This window comes from Gracilinanus agilis, chromosome 2 (assembly GCF_016433145.1).
Source record: "Gracilinanus agilis isolate LMUSP501 chromosome 2, AgileGrace, whole genome shotgun sequence".
Lineage (NCBI taxonomy): Eukaryota > Metazoa > Chordata > Mammalia > Didelphimorphia > Didelphidae > Gracilinanus > Gracilinanus agilis.
In genome coordinates this window covers 620183546-620206546 of record NC_058131.1, presented here as the reverse complement: position 1 = coordinate 620206546, position 23001 = coordinate 620183546, and the positions used below count along the sequence as shown (strand labels likewise).

The 23001-nt window shown below is 38.9% G+C and overlaps 1 protein-coding gene across 1 annotated transcript in view; it reads left to right on the top strand.

Annotated features, from left to right (window-relative positions):
- XPNPEP1 (X-prolyl aminopeptidase 1) overlaps window positions 1-21213 on the top strand; it is a 64414-nt gene extending 43201 nt beyond the window's left edge. Inside the window, exons 11-21 of the mRNA XM_044665564.1 lie at window positions 2728-2817; window positions 3591-3641; window positions 5556-5614; window positions 5798-5875; window positions 9110-9181; window positions 10472-10532; window positions 11984-12053; window positions 14134-14307; window positions 16237-16313; window positions 17811-17909; window positions 20643-21213. Of these exons, the coding sequence (XP_044521499.1) occupies window positions 2728-2817; window positions 3591-3641; window positions 5556-5614; window positions 5798-5875; window positions 9110-9181; window positions 10472-10532; window positions 11984-12053; window positions 14134-14307; window positions 16237-16313; window positions 17811-17909; window positions 20643-20771 (960 nt within the window). The 3' untranslated portion in view covers window positions 20772-21213. The remainder of the gene's footprint in view (window positions 1-2727; window positions 2818-3590; window positions 3642-5555; window positions 5615-5797; window positions 5876-9109; window positions 9182-10471; window positions 10533-11983; window positions 12054-14133; window positions 14308-16236; window positions 16314-17810; window positions 17910-20642) is intronic.
- Window positions 21214-23001: the final 1788 nt, after the last annotated feature.

The following is a 23001-nucleotide window of genomic DNA, read 5'->3' as shown; positions in this document are numbered from 1 at the left end:
TCTCTCTCTCTCTCTCTCTCTCTCTCTCTCTCTCTCTCTCTCTTCCCCCCCCCCCCACCTTCCTACCCCACCATATGAAACTTTTCTTTGTGCCTTGGTCCTCTCTTGGGTACATGCTTAGTAGCATTAGGATCTCTGGTCAAAGGGTAATAGACATAGTAACAATTTTTTAAAGCATACTTTTAAGTTTGCTTTATGGAATAGTTGGATGAGTTCAAAGAATTAGTAGGCAAGTTTTTATCTCATAGTCCTTCCAGTGTTGATTATTTCCATCTTCTGTCATCTTTGTTGCCAGTTTGAGGGGTATGAGGTGAATCTTTAGAGCTGTTTTTATATGAATTTCTCTTTTTAGGAGTGATCTGAAGCAGTCTTTCATATGTAGTAGTTTGAAATTCTTCCTTTGAAAACCGTTTGTTGCCAAACAGAGGCTAGGCATCTCTTTAATAATGTATCCTAGAGTTTTCTCAGGAAATACAATCAAGCTCATTGACTTTGGGTTTGCAGATTTATTCTTTTTTTTTTTTTTAAATCAAGACAATATTCAAGGTTTGCAGTATCTTTTTTATTTTCCATGATCTGCCAGTCTCTGGTTCAGCAGTCATATAACACCACTTTTTGTTTTTTTTTTAGAACTTGGAGATGTATTTCTTTTGGTTCACATGGCCTGATTCATTAAAAGCAGCTCTCTGTTCTCTTACTATTTATCCTGGATATCAACTTCCTATTGCATGTTTTTGTTCTGTTTTGGTCCTGTTCAGGGGTCATCCTTGACAGAGAAAAGAGAAGCCAAATAAGAATTAAGTGGCTCTATCTTCTCTCTTGCTCCATTGTTAGTTATTATTGTTCCATCTACTCTGAAGCAGAGGACTTATTCCTTCTGTGAGCATAGGAATAGGCAATGCCTTTGTATCCATCCCATTGCCCACTTTTCCCTTTTATCTTCCATACATGCCTTCTAAAAATTGAAGTTGATTGGTGAGTCTTTTTGTATTTACTCCAGTCCTTTCAGATAACACTTCTTTTTCTTCTCCTGTCACAAACTCTAGAGTTTATGAATCCCTATAACCAGCTCTCTCAGTGAGAATCAGATTTATAATCAAATTTCTCCTTCTTGGATCCTCTACCTTTTAAGGATGAAATTTTCAATAAGGCAAGTTATGAAATTGTTATTGCTGCTTTTGGCAAGTACCACCCAGCAGATGTTTGGAAAACTGAAATCTCTCATTGTTACCATCTGATAGGATAATATATTTCTTTAAAATTCTTATGAATTTTAAGAATTTCTTAAATTAAAATTCTTCCTGTTTGTTGCTCTTATGGACCTCTGTTTTTATTTTTGTTTATTTTTAATTTTATTTTTTAGAATATTTTTCCATGGTTCCATGATTCATGTCCTTTCCCTCCCCCCTCCCACATCCTCCTCTCCATAGCTGATGCGTGGTTCCACTGGGTTTTACATGTATCATTGGTCAAGACCTATTTCCATATTTTTCATAGTTGCACTAGGGTGATCATTTAGAATCTACATCCCCAAATCATATCCACATCAACCCATGTGTTCAAGCAGTTGTTTTTCTTCTGTGTTTCTACTCCCACAGTTCTTCCTCTGAATGTGGATAGTGTTCTTTCTCATAAGTCTCTCAGAATTGTCCTGGATCATTGCATTGCTGCTAGTAGAGAAGTCCATTACATTTGATTATACCACAGTGTATCAGTTTCTGTGTACAATGTTCTGACTCTGCTCCTTTCACTCTGCATCAATTCCTGGAGGTCATTCCAGTTCACATGGTTGATTTCTTTGATCACAATAGTTTTCCATCACCAACAGATACCACATTTTGTTTAGCCATTCGTCGATTGAAAGACATCCCCTCATTTTCCAATTTTTTGCCACCACAAAAAGCGTGGCAATAAATATTTTTGTACAAGTTTTTTCCCCTATGATCTCTTTGGGGTATAAATCCAGCAGTGCTATGGCTGGGTTAAAGGGCAAACAGTCTTTTATAGCCCTTTGGGCATATGAACTTCTGATTTTTAAAAAAGATTTTTAAGGAACTTCTGGATGATGAAATACCTTTTGTTAGTGCAGTTCCCCAACTTATAGTCTTAGAGGATTATCTTGAAATTGAGAGGTTAAATCATTTGTCCAGTGTCATATAACCAGTGTGTCAGGAAGGCTTTGAACTGAGGTCTTCCTGGCTTTGAGGCCAGCTCTAGATTTGATATACATCTGTTATAGCATACTATGATGATAGAAAGCACTTTGATTTATTTTGCCATTAATCTTCACCTGAGTGTTCTCCACCATGCTTCCTTTTTCCTGGTTTTCCTTATAGGAGTACTCTTAGAATTGGAAGGAACTTTAGACATCATCTACTTCCCCATCTTGCCCAGTGCAGGAATTGATTGCTTCCACAGCATCCTTAACTGGGTCCAGCCTTTGTTGGTGTCTCATTCTATTTTATGTTATTTTCTTCTTATGAACAAAAGACTAGTCACTTACTTGGATTATGAACAATAGACTAGTGTCTTCTCTATCTAATGTTAGAGTAATAGCCTCTTGTAACTACAAAAGGCAAGAATTACAGCCCTTAGCAAGGGTTCTTCACCAGAGTAGTTCTTTGGAGCATAACTGCTAACTAGAGGTCATTGCTGGTGTCCCTTCTGTTTAGGAATAGAGAGATGATCCTGATCAGTTCTAACCAAAAGGTGTCTTCTATGCTGTAGGAACACCGATGCTGTTTACCATATACCCCAATATGCGTCTCGAAGGCTGTAAAGAATTCAGCAGAGTCAGAAGGCATGAGAAGAGCCCATGTGAGTAAAGGATGTTTAGGATGTTTCTCTAGACCAACTGTTGGCAACCTTTTTGGCCATGAGAGCCATAAACACCTGCGGAAGGAGGAGGATGGAGGCGGAAGGCGCTGGGATATGGGGTGGGGGCTGAAGGGCCCCCTGGGGCACATCCTGGGGCTCTGCCCAGACTGGCTGTTCAGGAGGTGGAGCCAGATATGGCTCAAGAGCCATATGTTGCTGACCCCTGCTCTAGACCCACAAAAAGGCTCTTTCCCCTGCTTCCCCCCAGGTTTAGTAGTTTTGTTGTGAGGAAGATTAGTTAGTGATTAATTAAGTATTAAGGTGAACAGTTTCTATACTGAACCTGAGTCCTGAGTCAAAGGCCTCACTAGAGATAGCCTATTATTGGCTGCTGTTCCATGATTGCCATGGTCCATGTTGGTCCAATGTTTGAAATTATTACTTTCTGTTTACTTTCTTTATTGAAGAGATGGCCAGGAAGCCAAGGAGACTTAGGGTCCTAGTGGCCCTTTTCTGATTATCTTTCCTAAAGAACTCTTATTCCCCTCCTCTAGGAACACTGAAAAATGAGATGGGCTTTGCATATTCAGGCACAAGTTTTGTCGCACTGCTGATACATTTCAGAGGAGGGGGCTTCCTATGTGATCCATTAGTTGCCCAATGAAAAGTTGCCTCATGAAAAGCCAGGAATTCTCCTCTCTTCTTTCCCTGTTTCTAAATCTTAGCATTAATTATATATGTTGGGTTTTTTCTTTTTATCATTCTTTGTACAGATCAAAGATGCTGTTGCCCTCTGTGAGCTCTTTAACTGGCTGGAAAAAGAGGTTTGTTCTTTATTTTTCCTGTAACATATTTTTGTAGAGCCCATGATGAATCCGTATTTAACATCCATAAACCTGGTATTCTCTTCCTGACTTCTAAACCAGGGATTCATTTCTACGGCAGAACTCTTACCTGTTCATTGCACTTTCTAGGTTTGGTCTTGGCAATGGGACTACAAAAAAAATCTTTGTTTCCACTTTGAATATTTCATTAAGGGGAGTCAGAGAAGGGGATGTGGGAAAAGAGGTACAGAGTGAAAATGTTATCTTGGCCAGTCATTTTTCCTTGAAAAGGATCTGCCTTGGAGCTCTCACAATTACATTGTGTTTGCCCTTATAAAATCCCTTTTTCTATGTATTTTTCAAAGTAAGCCCAGGAAGCTAATTTCTTGCTATTTTTGTTTATAACTTGCTTTTGAATTTGACTGTCCTTTTATGTGATAAAGATTTCAGGTAGCTAATCATGGAAAGAGCCCTGAATTTGGAGCAAGAAGACCTGGCTATAAGAATGGGAGCTCACTGGGAATAAGAAGTGCCTTTTTTTGCCTTTCTTAATCAGTGCACAAAGTAAATACTTAATCAGTACTTAATGACTGATTGACTGTTTCTGCCCATTTACTACTTAGGTGACCTTGGATGAGCCCCAGAAATTCTCTTAAGCTTTTTCCTCCATCTGTGTTTTAAACATGATAATCCCTGACCTGCCTTATACAAAGTTGTTTTGAAAATTAAGTGAAATAGGATATATGAAAGTGCTTTGAAAACCATAAAGCACCTTATGCTTGGATACTTTCAGGAGCTGAGATTTTATTGGCGTGAATCTGCCCTCTTCTGATGCAGATCACACCTTCATCCCTTAGCAGACTACTTCATGAGTTACCAAGACCAGAAACTTCAGCCTTCTTAGGATGAACACCTCCACATTGAGCTAGGTTGATATCTAGATAATGGTTTGTCATTGGGCCCACCCTTGAAACCTTTCCATATTGGGAGGACCTATTAGAGCTTGTGTTCTCGTGACATAATCTAGAATGCAGGCTAACTATCTTACTTGATATGGATAGGACTTTACTGGAAGTGTTTAGTATTTTTTATTCTTCAGAAGAATTTATTGGTGAAAAATTAAAATTGGAACATGTGAGGTGGGATCCTAGTGATTTCATCCTAGTAGTTCTTGACTTAAGCTTCTTGAACTTACTAAAAATAATTTTTTTTGATAACTATATTTGACAGAGATTTATTTTCCCTTGTAATCCTATATATTTTTAAAAATGCATTAAAAACATTATGATAAGGGGTCTGGGGGCTTCATCAGACTTTCCAAGGGGTGGGGTCCAGGTCACAAAAAACAGCCCCTGATTTATAGCTAGACTGATTTGTGGGAATAATGAGGTCCTTGAACTGGTTGCTTTATTCATACTGCATATTTCCATTGGGCTGGAACCAATGACCATATTTTATGTAATTGTATCTTTGAATAAGGCAAATTCAAAAACATGAAATCACTTCAGGGGACTCATTAGTCTCACTACTTTGGATTTAACTGTTGTCCAATTCCCACATTTTATACATGAAACGGAGAACTCAGAGTTTGGGGAGTGGTTTACTCATGGGTCACTAGCTAATTTGCATTGAATCAGAATTAGAATCCAGGTCTCCTAGCTCCCAGTTCTGGTGCTTTTTTGCCATCATACCCTAGAAATACTTCAGTTCAAGCAATTTAGGTAAATTAGATTCTTTAAAAATCATACCACACTGAACTGAAAAGGGTATATGCTATATCTTTTGGAGCTGTGTATCTGAGATCTGAGACTTCAGAATGAATTAAGCTTTTAGCTTGCCCCTCTTCCTAGGTGTGCAAGGTAATTAAATTAAGTTTTAATTTACCAGATGATTTACTTCCTACTTCCTTGTCAGGTTCCCAAAGGCACTGTGACAGAGATCTTAGCAGCAGACAAGGCAGAAGAATTTCGTAGGTGAGAAATTCCAGTGTTTTCCATCCCTGATCTCCTATTGGCTTCTGGGGTGGACAAACTGAGAGACTGGCAGGCTGGATATGGGGTATAAGCTCTAAAATGGGCTACCACCAGTCACTCCCTGAAGGGCATTGAGGTGTCTGGTTGCTGTCAATGGGTTTTGACACAGTTTTTCTGTTTCAGGCAGCAGGCTGACTTTGTGGACCTCAGCTTTCCAACAATTTCAAGCACTGGACCCAATGGCGCCATCATTCACTACTCGTAAGGGATATGGAGGAGCCTGCCAATGGCCTTGTTGCTGTTTCCATAGTGGAGTTTTATCAGGGGAGAAAAGTTACTTTGTGGGAGGCAGTTAGCACCCAATGTTGGATGTTCATCCAGCATGTTAGATTAGAGGAATTACATTATTCCCTACTTGCACCCAGCCCATTTAGTGGAGAGAAAAGGCACTTTTAATGACTGATACATTGATTCCTATTTTTTTCTTCCTAAATCTAATTTTTTATGTTAGTAACAACTCTAAATCAGAAGGACAAGGGGCTAGGCAAATGGAGTTAAGTGACTTGCCCAGGGTCATAGCACCTACAAAGTATTTGAGGATAAATTTGAACCCAAGAACTCCTGATTCTAGGCCTGGTACTCTATCCATTGTGCCACCTAGTCATCCCTCTTTGATTTCCTTTTAACCTGCCTCTTTTTAGTCCTTATGCATACATGATAGCATGGGAAGGGCATTGACTCTGGAGCCAGAGGACCTGGACTCAAATCCAGACTCTGACCCTACATGTATGACCTTAGGTAATTCACTATATCTCCCTGAACCTCAATTTCCTTCTCTAAAGTGAGTGATGTCCTATTCAAAAGGGGCAGCAGGCCTAGATATGGGAGATCCTGGGTTCAAATGTGGCTTCAGGGGGCAGCTGGGTAGCTCAGTGGAGTGAGAGTCAGGCCTCTAGAGACAGGAGGTCCTAGGTTCAAACCCGGCCTCAGCCACTTCCCAGCTGTGTGACCCTGGGCAAGTCACTTGACCCCCATTGCCCACCCTTACCACTCTTCCACCTATAAGACAATACACCGAAGTACAAGGGTTAAAAAAAAAAATGTGGCTTCAGACACTTCCTAGCCATGTGATCCTGGGCAAGTCACTTAACCTTGATTGCTTATCCCTTACCACTCCTGTCTGCCTTGGAACCAATACTTAGTATTAATTCTAAGATAGAAGAGTTTTTTAAAAATAAAATAAAATATAACAAAGTGAGGGGGTAGACTTAATGGCCTCTGAGGTACTTCTTCTAGTTCTAAGTCTATGATCTGATAATCAAACTGAGAAATAGAGTTTCTGTTCCTCAATCTTTTGGTGGACCCAGGAGCTTCACTGAAGGCACTTTAGGGGCCAAGTGTGAGCCCTCCCTATGCCAGCACATTGATTTCAAAAGATCTTGTCCTCAGTATAAATGTGATTTAATTTAATGCACATTCATTAGTTCAATTCTGAATCATTTGTTAAGCACCTACTATGTTCCTAGTACTTAGGTACTAGAGAGGAATAAGACACAGTTCCTACTCTTAAGGAGCTTACCATCTTGTTGGGGGTGATAAGATGCATATGCAAATAACGATAATACAAGCTAAACTAGCATAAGCTTAGAAGGAAGGTACAAAATGCTGGCACAAGGTCTGAGAAAGAAAAGGCCATCTCAGAAATAGAGGCCTTACCCATAGACTTCCATTGCCATTTAGTGTCAGGTCATGCTCTTCCTTTTTTATTTTTTTAAATGACACTTGTTTTTATATTACAGGCATTTCTGGTTATCTAATAGATAGGATAGAATTATTACATTATAATAATATATTGATTGATTTCATTAATCATTAATTTCATTTATTAATAATTACTAATTTCATTAATCCATTCTTCATTAGTGATATTTGTAAATGGGCTTAGCCCAATGCTAGGCACATATTAGATGCTTAATAAATGCCTATTCCTTTCCTTTGCCCCTTACCTAACCATGCTATGGAAATGAGCCTTCTTTTGTAATGAAAAACCATTAATTGAGCAAAACCAACTCAATGACTGTCTTGGACAGTGTTTTGCTCTGCTGTGTCTGACTCTTTGTGACCCCCGTAGATAATATCATGTCCATGAAGTTTTCTTGGCAAAGATAATGGAATGGTTTGCCATTTCCTTCTCCAGTGGAATAAGGCAGACAAAGATTAAATGACTTGTCCAGGATCACACAACTAGTAAATGTCTCAGGTCTCCCTGACTTCAGGCCCAACACTATCCACTGAGCCAGCTAGCTGTCTCTAGGTCAGGACATAGAACATGACAAATGGGTAACCCTGATCTGTTTTTCCCAACTTTATGGAAAGGTATGTTATAAGGAAAGAGAGCATATGAGCAGGATCTGGAAAAGATGCAGAGGTATTTCAGTTACTTATTTCAGGTATAATGTCATATTTGTAGTTTGTTAAATATCAAAAGAATGATATTATTTATTCTGTTATATTGCCTTGGGTATATGCTGCATATTTAGCATTGGCATTTTTTGGAATGCTTCCTAAACTGTTTAACTCATACAAGAAGCTTCGGATGCTGTTTAGGGGATATGAACCATGAGAATTAAATGCTCCTTCTCTCTCCCCAAAATTAAAAAGCCATTTCAGTTTCTATTCCAAGGCCAACTCAGATGACAAATTTTCCTAGCAGACATGACCTGAAAATTGTGTTTAATTGTAACAAACTATTAAAGTGACTTTAGAATTCTGCATCATCCCAAAGTTCCATGATGTTACCGAAATGACATTGAAATAACATGGATGATAATTTTTTTAATATCTCATTTCACATCTCAATTTTGCTTTCTGAATATATTCTGTGATTCCAGTGCTTACAAGCAGAAACACACAAAATACACAAACACACACACACAGAGTTCTTTTAGACCTGGAAAATGAACAGTGCTTGCCTCATGACCTTGGAAAGAAAATGTGTAAGTGTTGAGGACTGAATGTGTGTGTGTGTGTGTGTGTGTGTGTGTGTGTGTGTGTGTGTGTGTGAGATGAGGCTGGGCTAATGGAAAGATAAAGATCACTCAGAACAATGGACCCCTCTGGTGATGAACCCATCAGAAACTATCCTTATTTACCCAGATATGGATAATATAGAGGGGAAATCCTGGGTGACTCTCAGATTGAGCACTACTGAGAAATCTAGAATTTTGCTCTTTTTGATGCTGAAGGCAAAGTAAGTATAACCTATGGAATGTGGCTTTGGGACTTCTCTTAACACATTTCTGTTCTAATTGCCACATATTTGAGCACATGTAATGTTGTTCAGAAACTTACCAGTCCTAGTGAGTGATCCAAAGAGGGTGTAGATACATGATTTCTCACCTTGAGATGGATTATAGTCTAGCTGGGGACGGTATTGGTCCTCCAGTTGATAGGATAAGAATAGCTGGAATAATTAACTTTTGTTTACTTTCTTAGGCCAGTCCCAGAGACGAATAGAACGTTATCCCTAAATGAAGTATACCTCATAGACTCAGGAGCCCAATACAAGTAAGTGACTTGGAAAACTTTTGAGTCAGTCAATACTAGGGGAATTTATGACCCAGTTACCTAACTCCAGTTGAAAGCTCTAGGTTTTCATTCTGTATTTCCTCCCTTTCCCTCGAAATGTCACAGCTGTGTTTCCATTCCCACAGAGGACAGTTTGGTAAGAATATTAGTCATCAACAAGAAGCTTTTCACTATTCATAAACAACCAAGCTTCTAGGAACCATTTGAGACTTCTCTGGTCCAGCACATAAACAGTGGGCAACAGCTGTCCTGTTGTCCTGAGAAATGAGGAGGGATGCTTCTGCACCTCCGACAGATCATTCTTGGGACCTGTTATATACCCAATTGACCTCCATGCAGGGCTTCTAGAAGAGAATTTGCAGAGTCAGAGGCAGCTCTTGGTGTGGGAGGATGAGAGGGAGAGAGAGCATATGTATAAATTAAGGCGCATATGTGTGTGTGACTAATTAGTGGTGATTTGAGACACACCCCAGAGCAGAAACTTTTAATGCCTCATTCCCAAATGAAATGGGGGTTGATGATAATGGAAAACTTAATTAAGAAACCATCCCTTTATCCCTTTAACTTAGAAAATACAATTTTCCAGTTGAATTAATGTACTAGCTATTAGTAATAATATCTTATGATTGAAGGTGTGGGGCTGGCACAGGTAATAGCATAGTTAATGAGTTCTCTCAGCATATGAAGCATGTGTTTTGTCTATTACATTATATGTCATATGTGGGGTGGGGATGGGGGGGATAGGAAATCTTGGTTCTTTTCTTAAGACTCCTGTTAACTGAGCTTGTGGCCTTGGGTAAATTTTCCCCCCCTCTCAGAGTCTCATTATCCTGATTTATAAAATGAGGGAAGCTGGACCAAATGATAGCTCAACAGGTTCCTTTTATCTCTGTTTTATTAATTCGTTGAATGATGGTACTTTTAGGCATGCAGGGTCTCTCGTTCATGTGTACCTCCATATTTTAGGTTAAGGCATTGAACCTTCAGGCCTGATTCACCTTGGCCATAAGTGAACTTCTGCTTTCCCTTAACTGGGTCCTGGTCCACTTGGGATATCTGCATTCTGTCTGTTGCTGGATGCAAGCTTCTCCCTCACTAATGGCATCTTCCAGCAAATAGTTGATTCATCCTGGGCCAGGAGATCTGTTGCAGGATGCTGCCTGAGTACATTCCACTTTGGGGACATTGTAGATAGTGTATGCTTCCTCTTCCTTTTCAACAAAGGCTTGGACTGATTTCAAGCTTCTTTTTGTCCTTCCTTTTGGAAAGGGATGGAACAACGGATGTGACAAGGACCATGCACTTTGGGACCCCATCGGCCTATGAAAAGGTAAGGCCTTCAAGGATAGAGAGAAGTTTAAAAAGCTTCTCCTGATTCTTTTCTCTTCTTTCTTTTCTTCTTTCCTTCTCTCTTTCTCTGTTTCTCTCTTCCTTCCTTTGTTCCTTCGTTCCTTCCTTCCTTGTCAGTGAAATAGCTTGGAGTCAGGATCACCAGTTTGGTTGTTTGATTATTAAAGCCCAGAAATTTCAAAGGTACATTCTTAAGGTTATGGTGATAGACTCTACTTTGTTTCTACCAGGTAATCTTGATATATTGGATCATTGAAAACAATGTATCTTTTCTAGTGATGAACCCAGCAGACTCTGACAGTTTTTGCTTTTTTTTTCTATTGAATCTTGAAATTTTCTGACTTTATATAATCTTGTTTTTATGATACATTTTGTTTCTACATTGCTTTCGTTTCTCAATATATTTCCTCCCTCTTGTTCAGTCTTCCCTCATAATAGAGATAAAAAAAAAGAAAAAGCAGAAGTATCTGTGCTATTCCACATTCATAGTACTCTATCTTTGCAAAGAAAGGAGGAAAAAGTACATTTTCTTATCTCTCTTTGGCTAAGTAGAATTGATTTTTGAAAACTTCTTTGGTCCCAAATTCAAGTACATCTTACCTGACTAGGTCCTGTCCCACAATTTGTAGTCAGTGAAAAGGTCGTCGAACTAAGAGAAGATGTGGGTTCAAGCTTGGTCCCATTTTTACAGAGGTAGGAGCCCATTGTGCTTATCAAACTTGGTTGGTAGTTTGGGTTTCTTTTTCCTTTCTCTTATTCTTTATTACAAGGTCTGGGTGATAAGGTAGGAGAGCAGAATAGGATACATTGAGAAATGAAGTTGTTATTAAAAGATATGACTATAATTTTTCAAAGACCTATCTGGTTTCTAGTTTTGGTTTTACCACTCAATAACTATTGTAAGTCATTTCCTCTCAGCTGGAAAAGGGTACTGAAGTTGATCCAATACAGCAATTTCATCATACCTGTGTTCTCTATCTCAGAATATTGTTGTAAGACTCAAGTGAAAATTAAAGTGTGATACACCTATTAAGGGTTGCTCTTGTTGTTTTCTCTCTGGAGCATTACTTTTATAAGTTCATTTTTTAAAGGGAATCTGGAAAATCAGTTTGATGACCTAAGTCTCCCCTTTGCCTTTTTCTTTTGGTTTTCCGCAGGATATTATAAGTATCCAAACCCAGAGAACAGGAGAAGCTTGATCTTTCTCCTCATCTCTGCCTACAGCTTATGCCCTGATTGCTCACTCTGTCCCCCGCTCCCCAAGGTTATACCAGTGCTGTCATGCAATACATAGTTCCATAATCCTTATATTGTGAAAGAAGACTTATCATATATACTAATTTAAAAAAAAAAACTATGGCATGCTTTGATCTGCAATCAGACTCCAATAGTTCCTCCTTTTGCTGGCTCATTAGACTTTCTGCTTTGTAGGAATGCTTTACGTATGTCCTCAAGGGCCACATAGCAGTGAGTGCTGCCATTTTCCCAACTGGAACCAAAGGCAAGTGATTGTATTTGCAGTGGTGCATGAACATTGAAGGCTTTATTCTCCTATGGGATGTGGGACAGATCAATGAATGGCCTTTCTCTGTACTGGCAAGTACTGGACTTTCCAAGTTCAAATGGAGAGAGGTGTTTTGTGTGTGTGTGTGTGTGTGTGTGTGTGTGTGTGTGTGTGTGTGTGAGGTTCATGTATTAAGTGCTTTCTTAATTGGAAGATATATTAAATTGAAATGGAATCAGAAGATCTAGGTTCAAGGCTTGCTCTGACACTGTATGTCGCTTTGGGCAAACCACTTAAACTCTGATCCCTAACTCTTCCACTGTACCATGCTGAATTAATTAGTTCTTTGGGTGAAAAGAGGTTAAAGAGCAAAATAGAATCATCACTGTTTTATGTTGTTTACATGTGCTAAATGATGGGATGGAGGCAGAGTAATGTGGAAACATTAACAGGTTTTGAAGTCAAAGACTGAATGGGTTCAAAACTTGATTCTGTAACTTAGTTGTGTGAGCTTAGCAAGTAATTTCACCTTTATAGGCCCCATTTCCTTTATCTGACAAGAGGATAACATTTGCACTATTTTTCAGCATTTAACACAGTGCTTGGCACTTAGTAAGTGTTTAATAAATCCTTGGCTGACCAATATTAATTGTTACAGAGTTGTTGGGAGGATTAGATAAGATCTCCATAAAGGACTAGTCTTGAGGTCAGAAGACTTAGGTTCAGATCACAGCTCTCATTGGCTGTTCATGGCCGTGATTTCTGGAAGCCTTAATTTTCTCATCTGAAAAGAGGATGAAAATGCTTCCCCACTTTTTTTGGAATGAGGAAAGCAAATCATAAAGTGCTAAGTATTATAAAGGTTGATTAATTGTTATTACTTTGTAACCAAATCTATAACACTATTCAATTCAGCAAATTTTAAAACTTTTTTTATTTTTTCTCAATTATATGTAAACAAAAATTTTTAACATTTAAAAAAAAAAGTGAGTCCCAAGTTTTCGTCCTCCATTTCGCCCTTCTCCTGATGATTTGATATAGATCATACATGTGCAGTCATGCTGACTATAGTTGGCCATGTTTCAGTAAATATTTTTTAAAAATATATTTTATTTTGAGATCTTTTGTCTTAACATCATATTCATTTCTTACCTCTCCCTTTAGCAACTTCTCTCACCGCTAAAACTTAACCTTGTGGCAGAGAGAAATATTTTTTTTTGGAAAAAAAAAGAAGCTAAAATATCAGACAACATATAACAACATTGTTATAGTACACTCCTAACCCTTTGATATAAGGGGGAAGTGTATGCTTCAATATCTATTCTGGGACTGCTATTGCTTTTATGGTTTCTCAAGTTAAAATTTCATTTTCATTATCTTTGTCATTTGCACAACAGACATTTGTTAAGTCCCTACTATGTTGTACTAGGCTCAGGAGAGATCAATAAGACATCATGCCTACCCTTTTGGAGCATATAGTCTAGTAAGGGGAAAAAAGGACATAACACAAATTAATATGAAGTAGAACAAGAAAAATACAAAACAGAATTACAAAGCATTATGACAGACCTGATTATTTTGAAATAGAAGGATCAGGAAAAATTTTATGGAGAAGGGGGTACCTGAGCTTGAGATAGGTTTAGAGGGTTGAGATGGACCTTGAATGACAACTACGGTTTCAAATGGGTGAAGATGCCATTTTCTTTCATGAGCATTAGTGCTTTTGGAGGGTGGGAAATTGGAATCCAAAATTGTATTACTGCCTATGTTTTATATGTAGTATAAGTGCGCCATGTTATAATAATAACTAGCAATTGACCTGATTTATATAGTACTTTTAATTTTACAAAAAAACTTTCTTTTAACTCAGTGATGTATTTATGCAGATAGTACTCTCCATTTGACAGATAGGGAAATTGAGGTTCACAGAGGTTAAAGTAACTTATCATATAGCTAGTAAGGAAGTAGACCTGGGACTAGAACTCGGGTATCTGGATAATAAGCTCATTCTTAAACTTGCCTCTCAATCGTGATGTGCCATTATGCTATAGTAAAGAGATTCTTTGTGATTCCCCAGGCCACCTCCTTGATTCCTTTGCTCGTTCAGCCTTATGGGACTCTGGCTTGGATTATCTGCATGGGACAGGCCATGGTGTGGGCTCCTTCCTGAATGTCCATGAGGGTCCTTGTGGCATCAGTTATAAAACTTTCTCTGATGAACCACTAGAGGCAGGCATGATCGTTACTGATGGTAGGTAATGTATGACCCTTTCCCCATGGCTTCCCTCTGTGTTAATGGTGCTTGCTGATTGCCCTGAGAACCAGTGTAGGGAGAAGGGCATGTCTCTATTCTTCTCAAGAGGTCAATTTATAAGTAACCTGGTTTGATACTTGGATTAGGAGTTGGATACGGGAGAAGGAAGACTTAATAGCTGTAAACTCTAGTCACTTTCTCAGCTCTTGGAAGACAACCATAGAGAATGGCACTATGATTTCTGTTTTCTCAAATGGACCTCAAAACTTTTAAAATATTTTTTGCCTGTGTTATTTGTTATTTTTTTAAAAATTGACACTGAATTTTTTCAATTACGTGTAAAAACATTTTTTCACAATTATTTTCTGATGTTTTGTGATTCAGATTCTCTCCCTTTCCCCCTCCATCTTCTCCCTCAGGTGGAAAATCATCTGATATAGGGTTATATTAGTGCTTTCATGAAATACATATTTCCATATTCCTCATGCCATGACATAAGACACATTTCACACATACAGTAAAAAAACTCATGAAGGAAATAAAATGGAAGATGGTGTGCTTTAATCTGCAACCAGACTCCAACAATTCCCAATTTTTTTTGGTCATGAGTCCCTTGTGGTTATCTTGGGACCTTGTTTTACTGATAATAGTTTAGTCTTTCACAGCTGATGATTCTATAATATTTCTGTTCCTGTATACAGTGTTCTTTCTGCTAGTTTCACTTTGTATCAGTTCATCTAATTCTCTCTAAATTTTTCTGAACTTATTGTATCCTATTTTTTATGACACTATAGTATTCCATTGCAACTATATAACAATATCTTCAGCAATTCCCCAGTTGATGGACACCCCCCTCAGTTTCCATTTCTCTGCCACTACAAAAATTGCTGCTAAAAATATTTCTATGCAAATAGGTCCTTTTTCCTTATCTCTGATCTCTTTGTTATATAGACCCAGTAGTGGCATTGCTGAGTAAATGGGTGTGTATGTATATATATATATATATTTATAGCCTTTTTGGCTTTTTTTATAGCCTGTTTTACTTTCCAGAATGGTTTTATCAGTTTACAGTTCCACCAACAGTATTAATGTCCCAATTTTTTCCATATTCCCTCCAACATTTATCATTTTCCTTTTGGTTCTATTAGCCAATCTTGTAGGTATGATCTCAGAGTTGTTTTAATTTGCATTTCTCTAATCCCAATGATTTGGAGCACTTTTAAATATGACAATAGTTTTAATTTCTTCCTCTGAGAACTACCCATTCATCTTCTTTGGCCATTTTTCAATTGGGGAATACTTTGTATTCTTATAAATTTGACTCAATTCTCTATATATTTGAGAAATGAAGCCTTTGTCAGAGATACTTGCTATAATTTTTCCACAAATTTGTTGTTTCCCTTCTATCTTGGTTGCATTGGTTTTGTTTGTACTAAACCTTTTAAAATTTAATATTATCAAAATTATCCATCTAATTTTTATGTTCTCTATGTCTTGTTTTGTCATAAATTCTTCCTTTATTGATAAGACTGATAGGTAAAATTTTTGATGCTCTCCTAATTTGTTTCTGGTATCAACCTTTATTTCTAGATTAAGTATTCATTTTGACTTTATTTTAGTGTATCATATGAGATATTGGTCCACCCCTAGTTTCTGCCATATTGTTTTGCAGTTTCCTTAGCAGTTTTCGTTAAATAATGAGTTCTTCACCAATAGCTTGGATCTTTGGTTTTATTGAATACTAGGTTACTATGCTCATTAATTACTGTATGTTAATTACCTAATCTATTCCATTGATTACTACTCCATTTCTTAGCCAGTGCCAGATGACCTCAGAACTCCTAGAACAAAGTCTAGGGGCGGGATCCTGGAGGAGATTGCTGACCCTATAGATCAATACTAGCTTATTTTCTTGTGTCTCTGTAGAACCTGGATATTATGAAGATGGATCTTTTGGAATCCGGATTGAGAATGTTGTACTGGTGGTTTCAACAAAGACGAAGGTGAGTTTATTTGTAAACCTCTCCTCTCTCCTTCGGTTCCTAGCCCCTTGAAGGTCTAAAACCGTTCATGCTATCAGAACCCTGAAAAGAAGGCATGTTCATTTGTGTGTTTTGGACTGGGAGATAAGCTTTCCGTTGTGTTTTTTTTTTTTTTTTTAATCTTTACCTTCTGACTTAGAATCAATACTGTATATTGGTTTCAAGGCAGAAGAGTGGTAATTGTCTTTTGGAGCATCATTCAGATTCAATTAGAGTTCTGTTAAACCTGCAACTACATGACCACAGATATGTTTATTCCTTCCGTCCCTGTATCAGTGCCTAGTTTGACAGGTAGGAATTAGTTGTGTCTCTAATACCTGCATTATAAAGGGATTCATGTATGTTAAGAAAGCCTTAATCAAAGAACTTGGTTACTCTCAGAAGTTTGATGATATTTCTGGAAAATGCCACATTGTAGGGAAGGGTCTTTACAATCCCTTGTTCCTAAGGCCAGGCTTAATGGGAACCCTAAAGCTGAAAGGCTATTTGAAATGCATCTACCCCTGAAGGTATCGCTACATACCCATTACCATGTCAGGCACTGTACTGTGCAAAACAAGGAAAAGAGGCACTTTACTTTATAGATACAATTGCAGTTGGTTTTAAATGTTTACCTTTTGGGGAATTAACTTTTGCTACTTCCTCCTGAACCAAAGCTGAATATAGCCATGACCATTGAGTGGTCCCCTTATTCTCTCCCTTTCCCTCTTCCACTATCCTTTATTTTACTTTAGTGCAGTTATGAAAATGTCTCTGATGCTGTGTGTTGATAATTCTTCATTCCTGAAGAAGAACTTGAGATCTTGAGTCTAGAATATGAGGATACCCTTTAGTTCAAACCTTTCATTTCGTAGCTGACAAGACTGAGGTTTAGAACTTGTCACACTGGTAGTCAGCATCATTTTTTGGGTTTGAACCTAGATATTTTTAACTCTGGAGGCACTGACCAAATTGGCTAGTTGAGATTTCTCTAGGACACAAAACCAGGGTGACTCTTTGCCGAGGAAGTTGTATATGAATACCGTTAAAGCAGTCTAGGGCTTTATGGGGAGAGATAGATTAATCAATAAGCATCTTTAAATACTTTGCTTGTAAGAAGGAAGAGCTTGGCTTAAATTCTGGTTGAGACAGTCATCAGCTGTTGGCTGTGTGGCCCTGGGCAGGCCACCTTAACTGTTCTTTCAGCCTCAGTTTACTCACCTATGAAATGGCAACGATGATAGGACCTATTATACTTGATCATTGTGAGGATCAAATGAGATCATACATATAAAGCACTTCGCAAACCTGAAAACATGGGAATTCGCTGATTGCACATTTCTTCCTGGTCATATCTACTCTGATCTGAGTCTGCTGAGGCATTCTCATGATGTTATTTCCCAGAAAGTACATCATGATAGTGGCACTCTGGCTTAAGGGATTAAAAGTTCCTGTTTCCTTCCTTCCTTCCCTCCACAGTATAACTTCAATAACCGGGGAAGCTTGACCTTTGAACCTCTGACATTGGTTCCAATACAGACCAAGATGATAGATGTGGATTCGCTGACACAGAAAGAGGTAAGGTAAAGGGCTCTGGGAGTTTCTGGTAGGGATATTTTCTCACTCTCTTCTCTTCCAATTTTTAAATTGGGGGGACAAATCTTGATTTTTATCAAGACTGAATATTTTAGGTTATTCAGGGGCAAGAGTTTAAAGCATAATGCAAAAAGAACATATAGTTGGAAATTGGAAGACCTGCAATTTGTATTGAGACTCACCTTGGGAAATCTTTTTTTTCTCTTCAGACCTTAGTTTCTCCCTATCAATGAGACAGTTGGACCAGATGACCTCTGTGGTCTCCAGGGTCTCTCATTTCCTTTTGTCTGCTGGGCCACTGGCAAATGGATGTTTTGGCTTCATTAGTTTCCTTGTACTTTGGATTGGCTGCCTCTGGTTTGTGAACCACAGAGAAAATGAAGTCCTGAGGATTTTTCTTGGGCTGTTGACTCTCTGGTAGGCTTTCCCATTTAGGAGGAGGACACACTGTTAGTAGTTGTCATCATATTTGTACAGAGTGTCTGCCCACATGTTGACAAATTTGATATTCCTGTTCTGGAATGTGATTCTCACTTGTCAAGCACAGAAGTATCAAAATACCTTGTCATCTTAGCATGGGCCTGGCAGGCAGGAGAGGAATACTAGGCAAGGTGCCAGTACCTGGAGCAATACTTGAAGGATCAGATGGCATCAGATGTCATAGTAGGCAATGAGTCCAGAGTTTACGGCCTCATGTGAAGCTGGAGAAGAGTTAAGTAAGTTTGAAAGGGCCAGAGTGAGGATGAGCTGGAGTCAGGATATGCAGAACCATGCAGGCCATGACAAACACCAGGTGAAAAGCTGAGCCAATAAGATGGAAACCTAGAGTCTAGATCCCAGGGGGAAAAGCAGAGTACATGGTCTTGGCAAATGGTTCATCTCCGTGTGATTTGTCTAGGGCACAAAACCAGGGTGACCTTTTGCCTCGAAACTTGTATATGAATATTGTTGAAGCAGTATACTTCACTATAGTCAGTCTAGGGCTTTGTGGGGAGAGATCAGTCAGTAACCAGGCATATGTCAAGCATTGTCCTAAGCGCTATGGTTATAGATACAAGCAGAAAGAAGGAAATTCTTTACCCCTGAGGAGCTTCCATCCTAATGAGGAAGACCACAGGGAAAACTGAAAATAAAGTTGAAATGGAATGAAATTAAAGGTACCCCCTGGTAGTGAAAGGGACAGGAATGATGACATGGCTTGGCTGGGAACCTTCTTAAATGGAAATTCTGGGAGGAGCCAGAAGGGTACTGACCACTTTCAGCATGTGAATTCCAGGGCTGAAATGAACTTTCTAGGATGAAGCTTCTGAGTCATGGTAGAGAAAGACTTGAGAGCAGCCTCGAGAGGAAAATAAGGACGTTTAACTTTAATAGGGGAGTATGAGTTGGAGAAAACTTGCCATAGATCACCCCCATAGTTGTAATGGCCATTATGTCCTTGGAAAGCTCTATAGTGTGTCTTGGGATGGGGGCCAGGGATTCTCCCAGACCAAGAAATTTACACTATTATACAGTAAAGGAAGATATCCCAGAACTGACTAGAACCTTGCAGCTATTCATTTATGACTAGATTTTCCTGTTTCCCTCCTCTTTCCAAATGAGTGCAGAATTAGGAAGGTGGAAGATGAGTATTCCTGACTTCAAATAGCAGCTGTGTGACTCTGGCCAAGTCACTTAACTCTGCCTCAGCTTCTCATCTTTCAAATGAGCTGGAGACGGAAATGGCAAATCACTCCAGTATCTTTGCCAAGAAAACCCCAAAAAGGTGTCATGCAGTCAAAAATGGCTAAACAACAATAGTTTCCACTCACTAGATGGGGAAGTCCCTCTTTTCCTTGCTTACATGTGTGGAGAGATATAGCTTGGCATTAGACTTGGAATCAGGAAACCTTGAGACCAAATTCTGTGCCATAGGTTACTAGCCATGTCACCCATGATGATTCACTTAACCACTCAGCCTCAGTTTCCTCATCTGTAAAACTGAAATTGATAATAATTGCTAGCATTTATATAGTGCTCTAAGGTTTACAAAGCATTTTGAAATATTATCTCTTTTTCTCTCACAACTGCCTTGGGAGAGAGGTATTATTTTTATTTCCATTTTACAAATGGAGAAACTGAGGCATATAAGCATTGAGTAACTTGCTCTGGGCATTATGACTAGTAAGTTTTTGAGGATGACTTTGAACTAGGGTCTTCTTGACTCCAGGCTTAGTTCTGTGACCTCTGTGCCACCTACTTGCTGTTTATGCAGCTAAATATCTGCTATATAGTATTCTGCCAATAATAATAATTTGCTGCCCCTCTTTCATTGGGTTTTTAGGATCAAAAGAGATAACATATGTAAATATTTTTTAAACCTTAAAGCACTATATAAATATTAGCAATTTTTGTTATTATGTGCTCACTGAAGGCAGGTCCCATGGGGGAAGAAAGACTATTATACTCCTGAATTCTTGACATTGGCCTCTCTCCTCATTGGTGCTCTCTCTCCTCAATTGTTTGAATTCATCACCTTTTCCACTTTGCTAACACTTTTAGCTCCTTCCTTTTGTGATGGATTTGCCTTTCCTTAGAGACTCTCTTCTGATCCCTTGTGCCCGTGATACCCAGCTTAGAGCCTTTGCCCATCGTAAGTATTTAGCTATATATTCATTAAACCTAGGAATTAATAAGTTTTTCTGTCCCCCCCCCCCCCTTTTTTCTTTTCTGCAGTGTGACTGGCTCAACAATTATCACAAAACCTGCAGGGAAGTGATTGGGAAGGAGCTGCAGAAGCAGGGGCGGCAGGAGGCCCTGGAGTGGCTCATCAGAGAAACAAACCCAATTTCCATACGGCACTAACACCACTTGATTTTTTTTTTTTATTTGCGTTTGGGAATGAAGTAAATATGGCACGTTCCTGACACCTTTCAACTTCCTCTTTCCTCCCTCTGCCCCCTTTTCTCCCATTCCAAGAAGAACCGAAAAAGCTTCTTTGATAGCCACTTGGAAAAAAATACTTTGTTTTTTTCTTTTCTTTTCTTTTTTAAAAGAAATTGTCAAGAATAAGCCAAGAGTAAAACTGCTGCACCAATGAGTTTAGGTGCCTCAAAACCAAACACATGGTCAGGGTTGCCCGCAGGAAGCCCCTGTGTGCTGGCCGGTCACCATGAAACAATCACTGTTCTTTGACAGGATCCGGTTCCAGGTTCCAGGTGCTAGCATGTTTTTCGTGATAACTGCAATGCTCATGAAGATATATTTATGATCAATGAATAAAAAAATAGCAAAGTTGTGACTGTAACCTTCTGTTCTCTTCCCCCAACTCCTGTCATTGTGCCATTTGATTCCTAATTCACACAGACTATTTTTCTAGTATGGCCTTCCAAAGGAAACCTCTGTGGAGAGGGACCTTGGGTAGGGAGCTGCCACGAAAGCTCAGTAGGCCAGATCAGTACCATTCACCAATTCATTTGAGGTATCGTCCCTACTAGATATCATAATATTTTGACTGTTCAATGAAGCAATCTTAGAAGAGTTTAGCTCTTGGAGCAGCTGGAGAATTTGAAGGGGAATCACTAATAGAAGACACGCAATTGCTCCACATTTACTGAGCAGGAGTAGTGTGGGTTCCATAGCCACTAGGATTAAATGGCAACAAATCAGATCTGTGACTGACCACATGATAGTGTGGTGCTAACTTGGATTAAATTTCCCCAAACTACACTCAGCCTAGACTTTTCTCAAAGATTACCAAATCCCTTTAGTATCTGGTGTAGCATGGAAAAAGTATAAGCCATCTCTAGCCTAGATTACATTTGAAACTAGTCCAAAAAAAGAAAAGGATATGGGTCTTAGAGTTGCATTATAATTGTTGATCTATCAAAGATCCAGTGTTGGATGGCCTTGTTTTAAAATTGCCCTCTCAAGTCCAGGCTTTGCAGAACAGTAGCCATTTTCTGCTTGAATGGTTAGAAGTGTATTCATTTTGTTTTTCTGTTTCCATCCCTCCTACCCATGGCCTTAGGCCTTTCCTTGGGGACTCAGGCAATTGCCTGTGATACTCTTCAGTTTTTCCTCTCTCAGGATCCGGGAGTAGTGAGATGCAGCCGATTTTGAGTTTAAACAGACCGTAACTCAAGTGTAACGGTAACTCCAATATTTGTCCACCAGGCTATTAAACCTGTCACTTCACAAGGAAGCCTTCAGAGTGAAGTTTGATTTAATTGGATCAAGCCAGGAAAACAAAAAGTGTTCAGGTGCGCTGATGTTGGGAGCTTCCTGCCAGAGGCCTACGTCAGGTTGGCATTTCAAGCTAAGAAATAAACTGGGTGAGATGGCCCCATAAAGATTGAGGACAAGAATAAAACTGTAATGTGCAGGAGCCCAGAGAGAAGATTGGGTGATAAAAACATAGCTCAAATGAGATGTTCTTTTTCAGTTTTATATAAATGATAAAAATATTTGGTCAGATGAAAGGCATTAGATATAAGCACAGGCTTAGCCCAAAGGGAGGAGAGCTTATTTCTTAATTTTAATTCTTCAAATGGAAGTACATGGACAAAACAGGGAGGTTCCAAGGAGAAGAGAGCTTGATATGGTCCTCTACCCCAAATATTGAATTTATTTGAGATAATTCAGACCCTAATAATATATCCATTTAAAGTCATTGAGATTTGTGCCTGGGAAGGAAGTTATGCCTCCTTACATCAGTATAACTACAGCCAGATGAAGGTTATAATCAGCAATCATTGCATCACCAGTTAAACAGTATCTCATCAAATCTCAACTTTCCCCCTTCATTTGGAGCTAGTAGCAGGTGTTGGTTTGAAAAGTGGGACTGTCAGCCCAATAGTCTGGCATCTGGATGCTCTACTATGAGGATGAAAATTTAAAAAAAAAATGAAGTTGTTATCCATAGCTAAGAGAGTGGTCTCAATTCTCATGTGCCCTGTGCTTAGCTTCCAGATCCCACAGAGGGGAGCCACTGGATAACTTAACAAAACAAGCTGAGGTGTGATCCTTGATACTCTCCAAGTAGGAATTCTGCAATGCTTCTCTCTCTCTCTCTCTCTCTCTCTCTCTCTCTCTC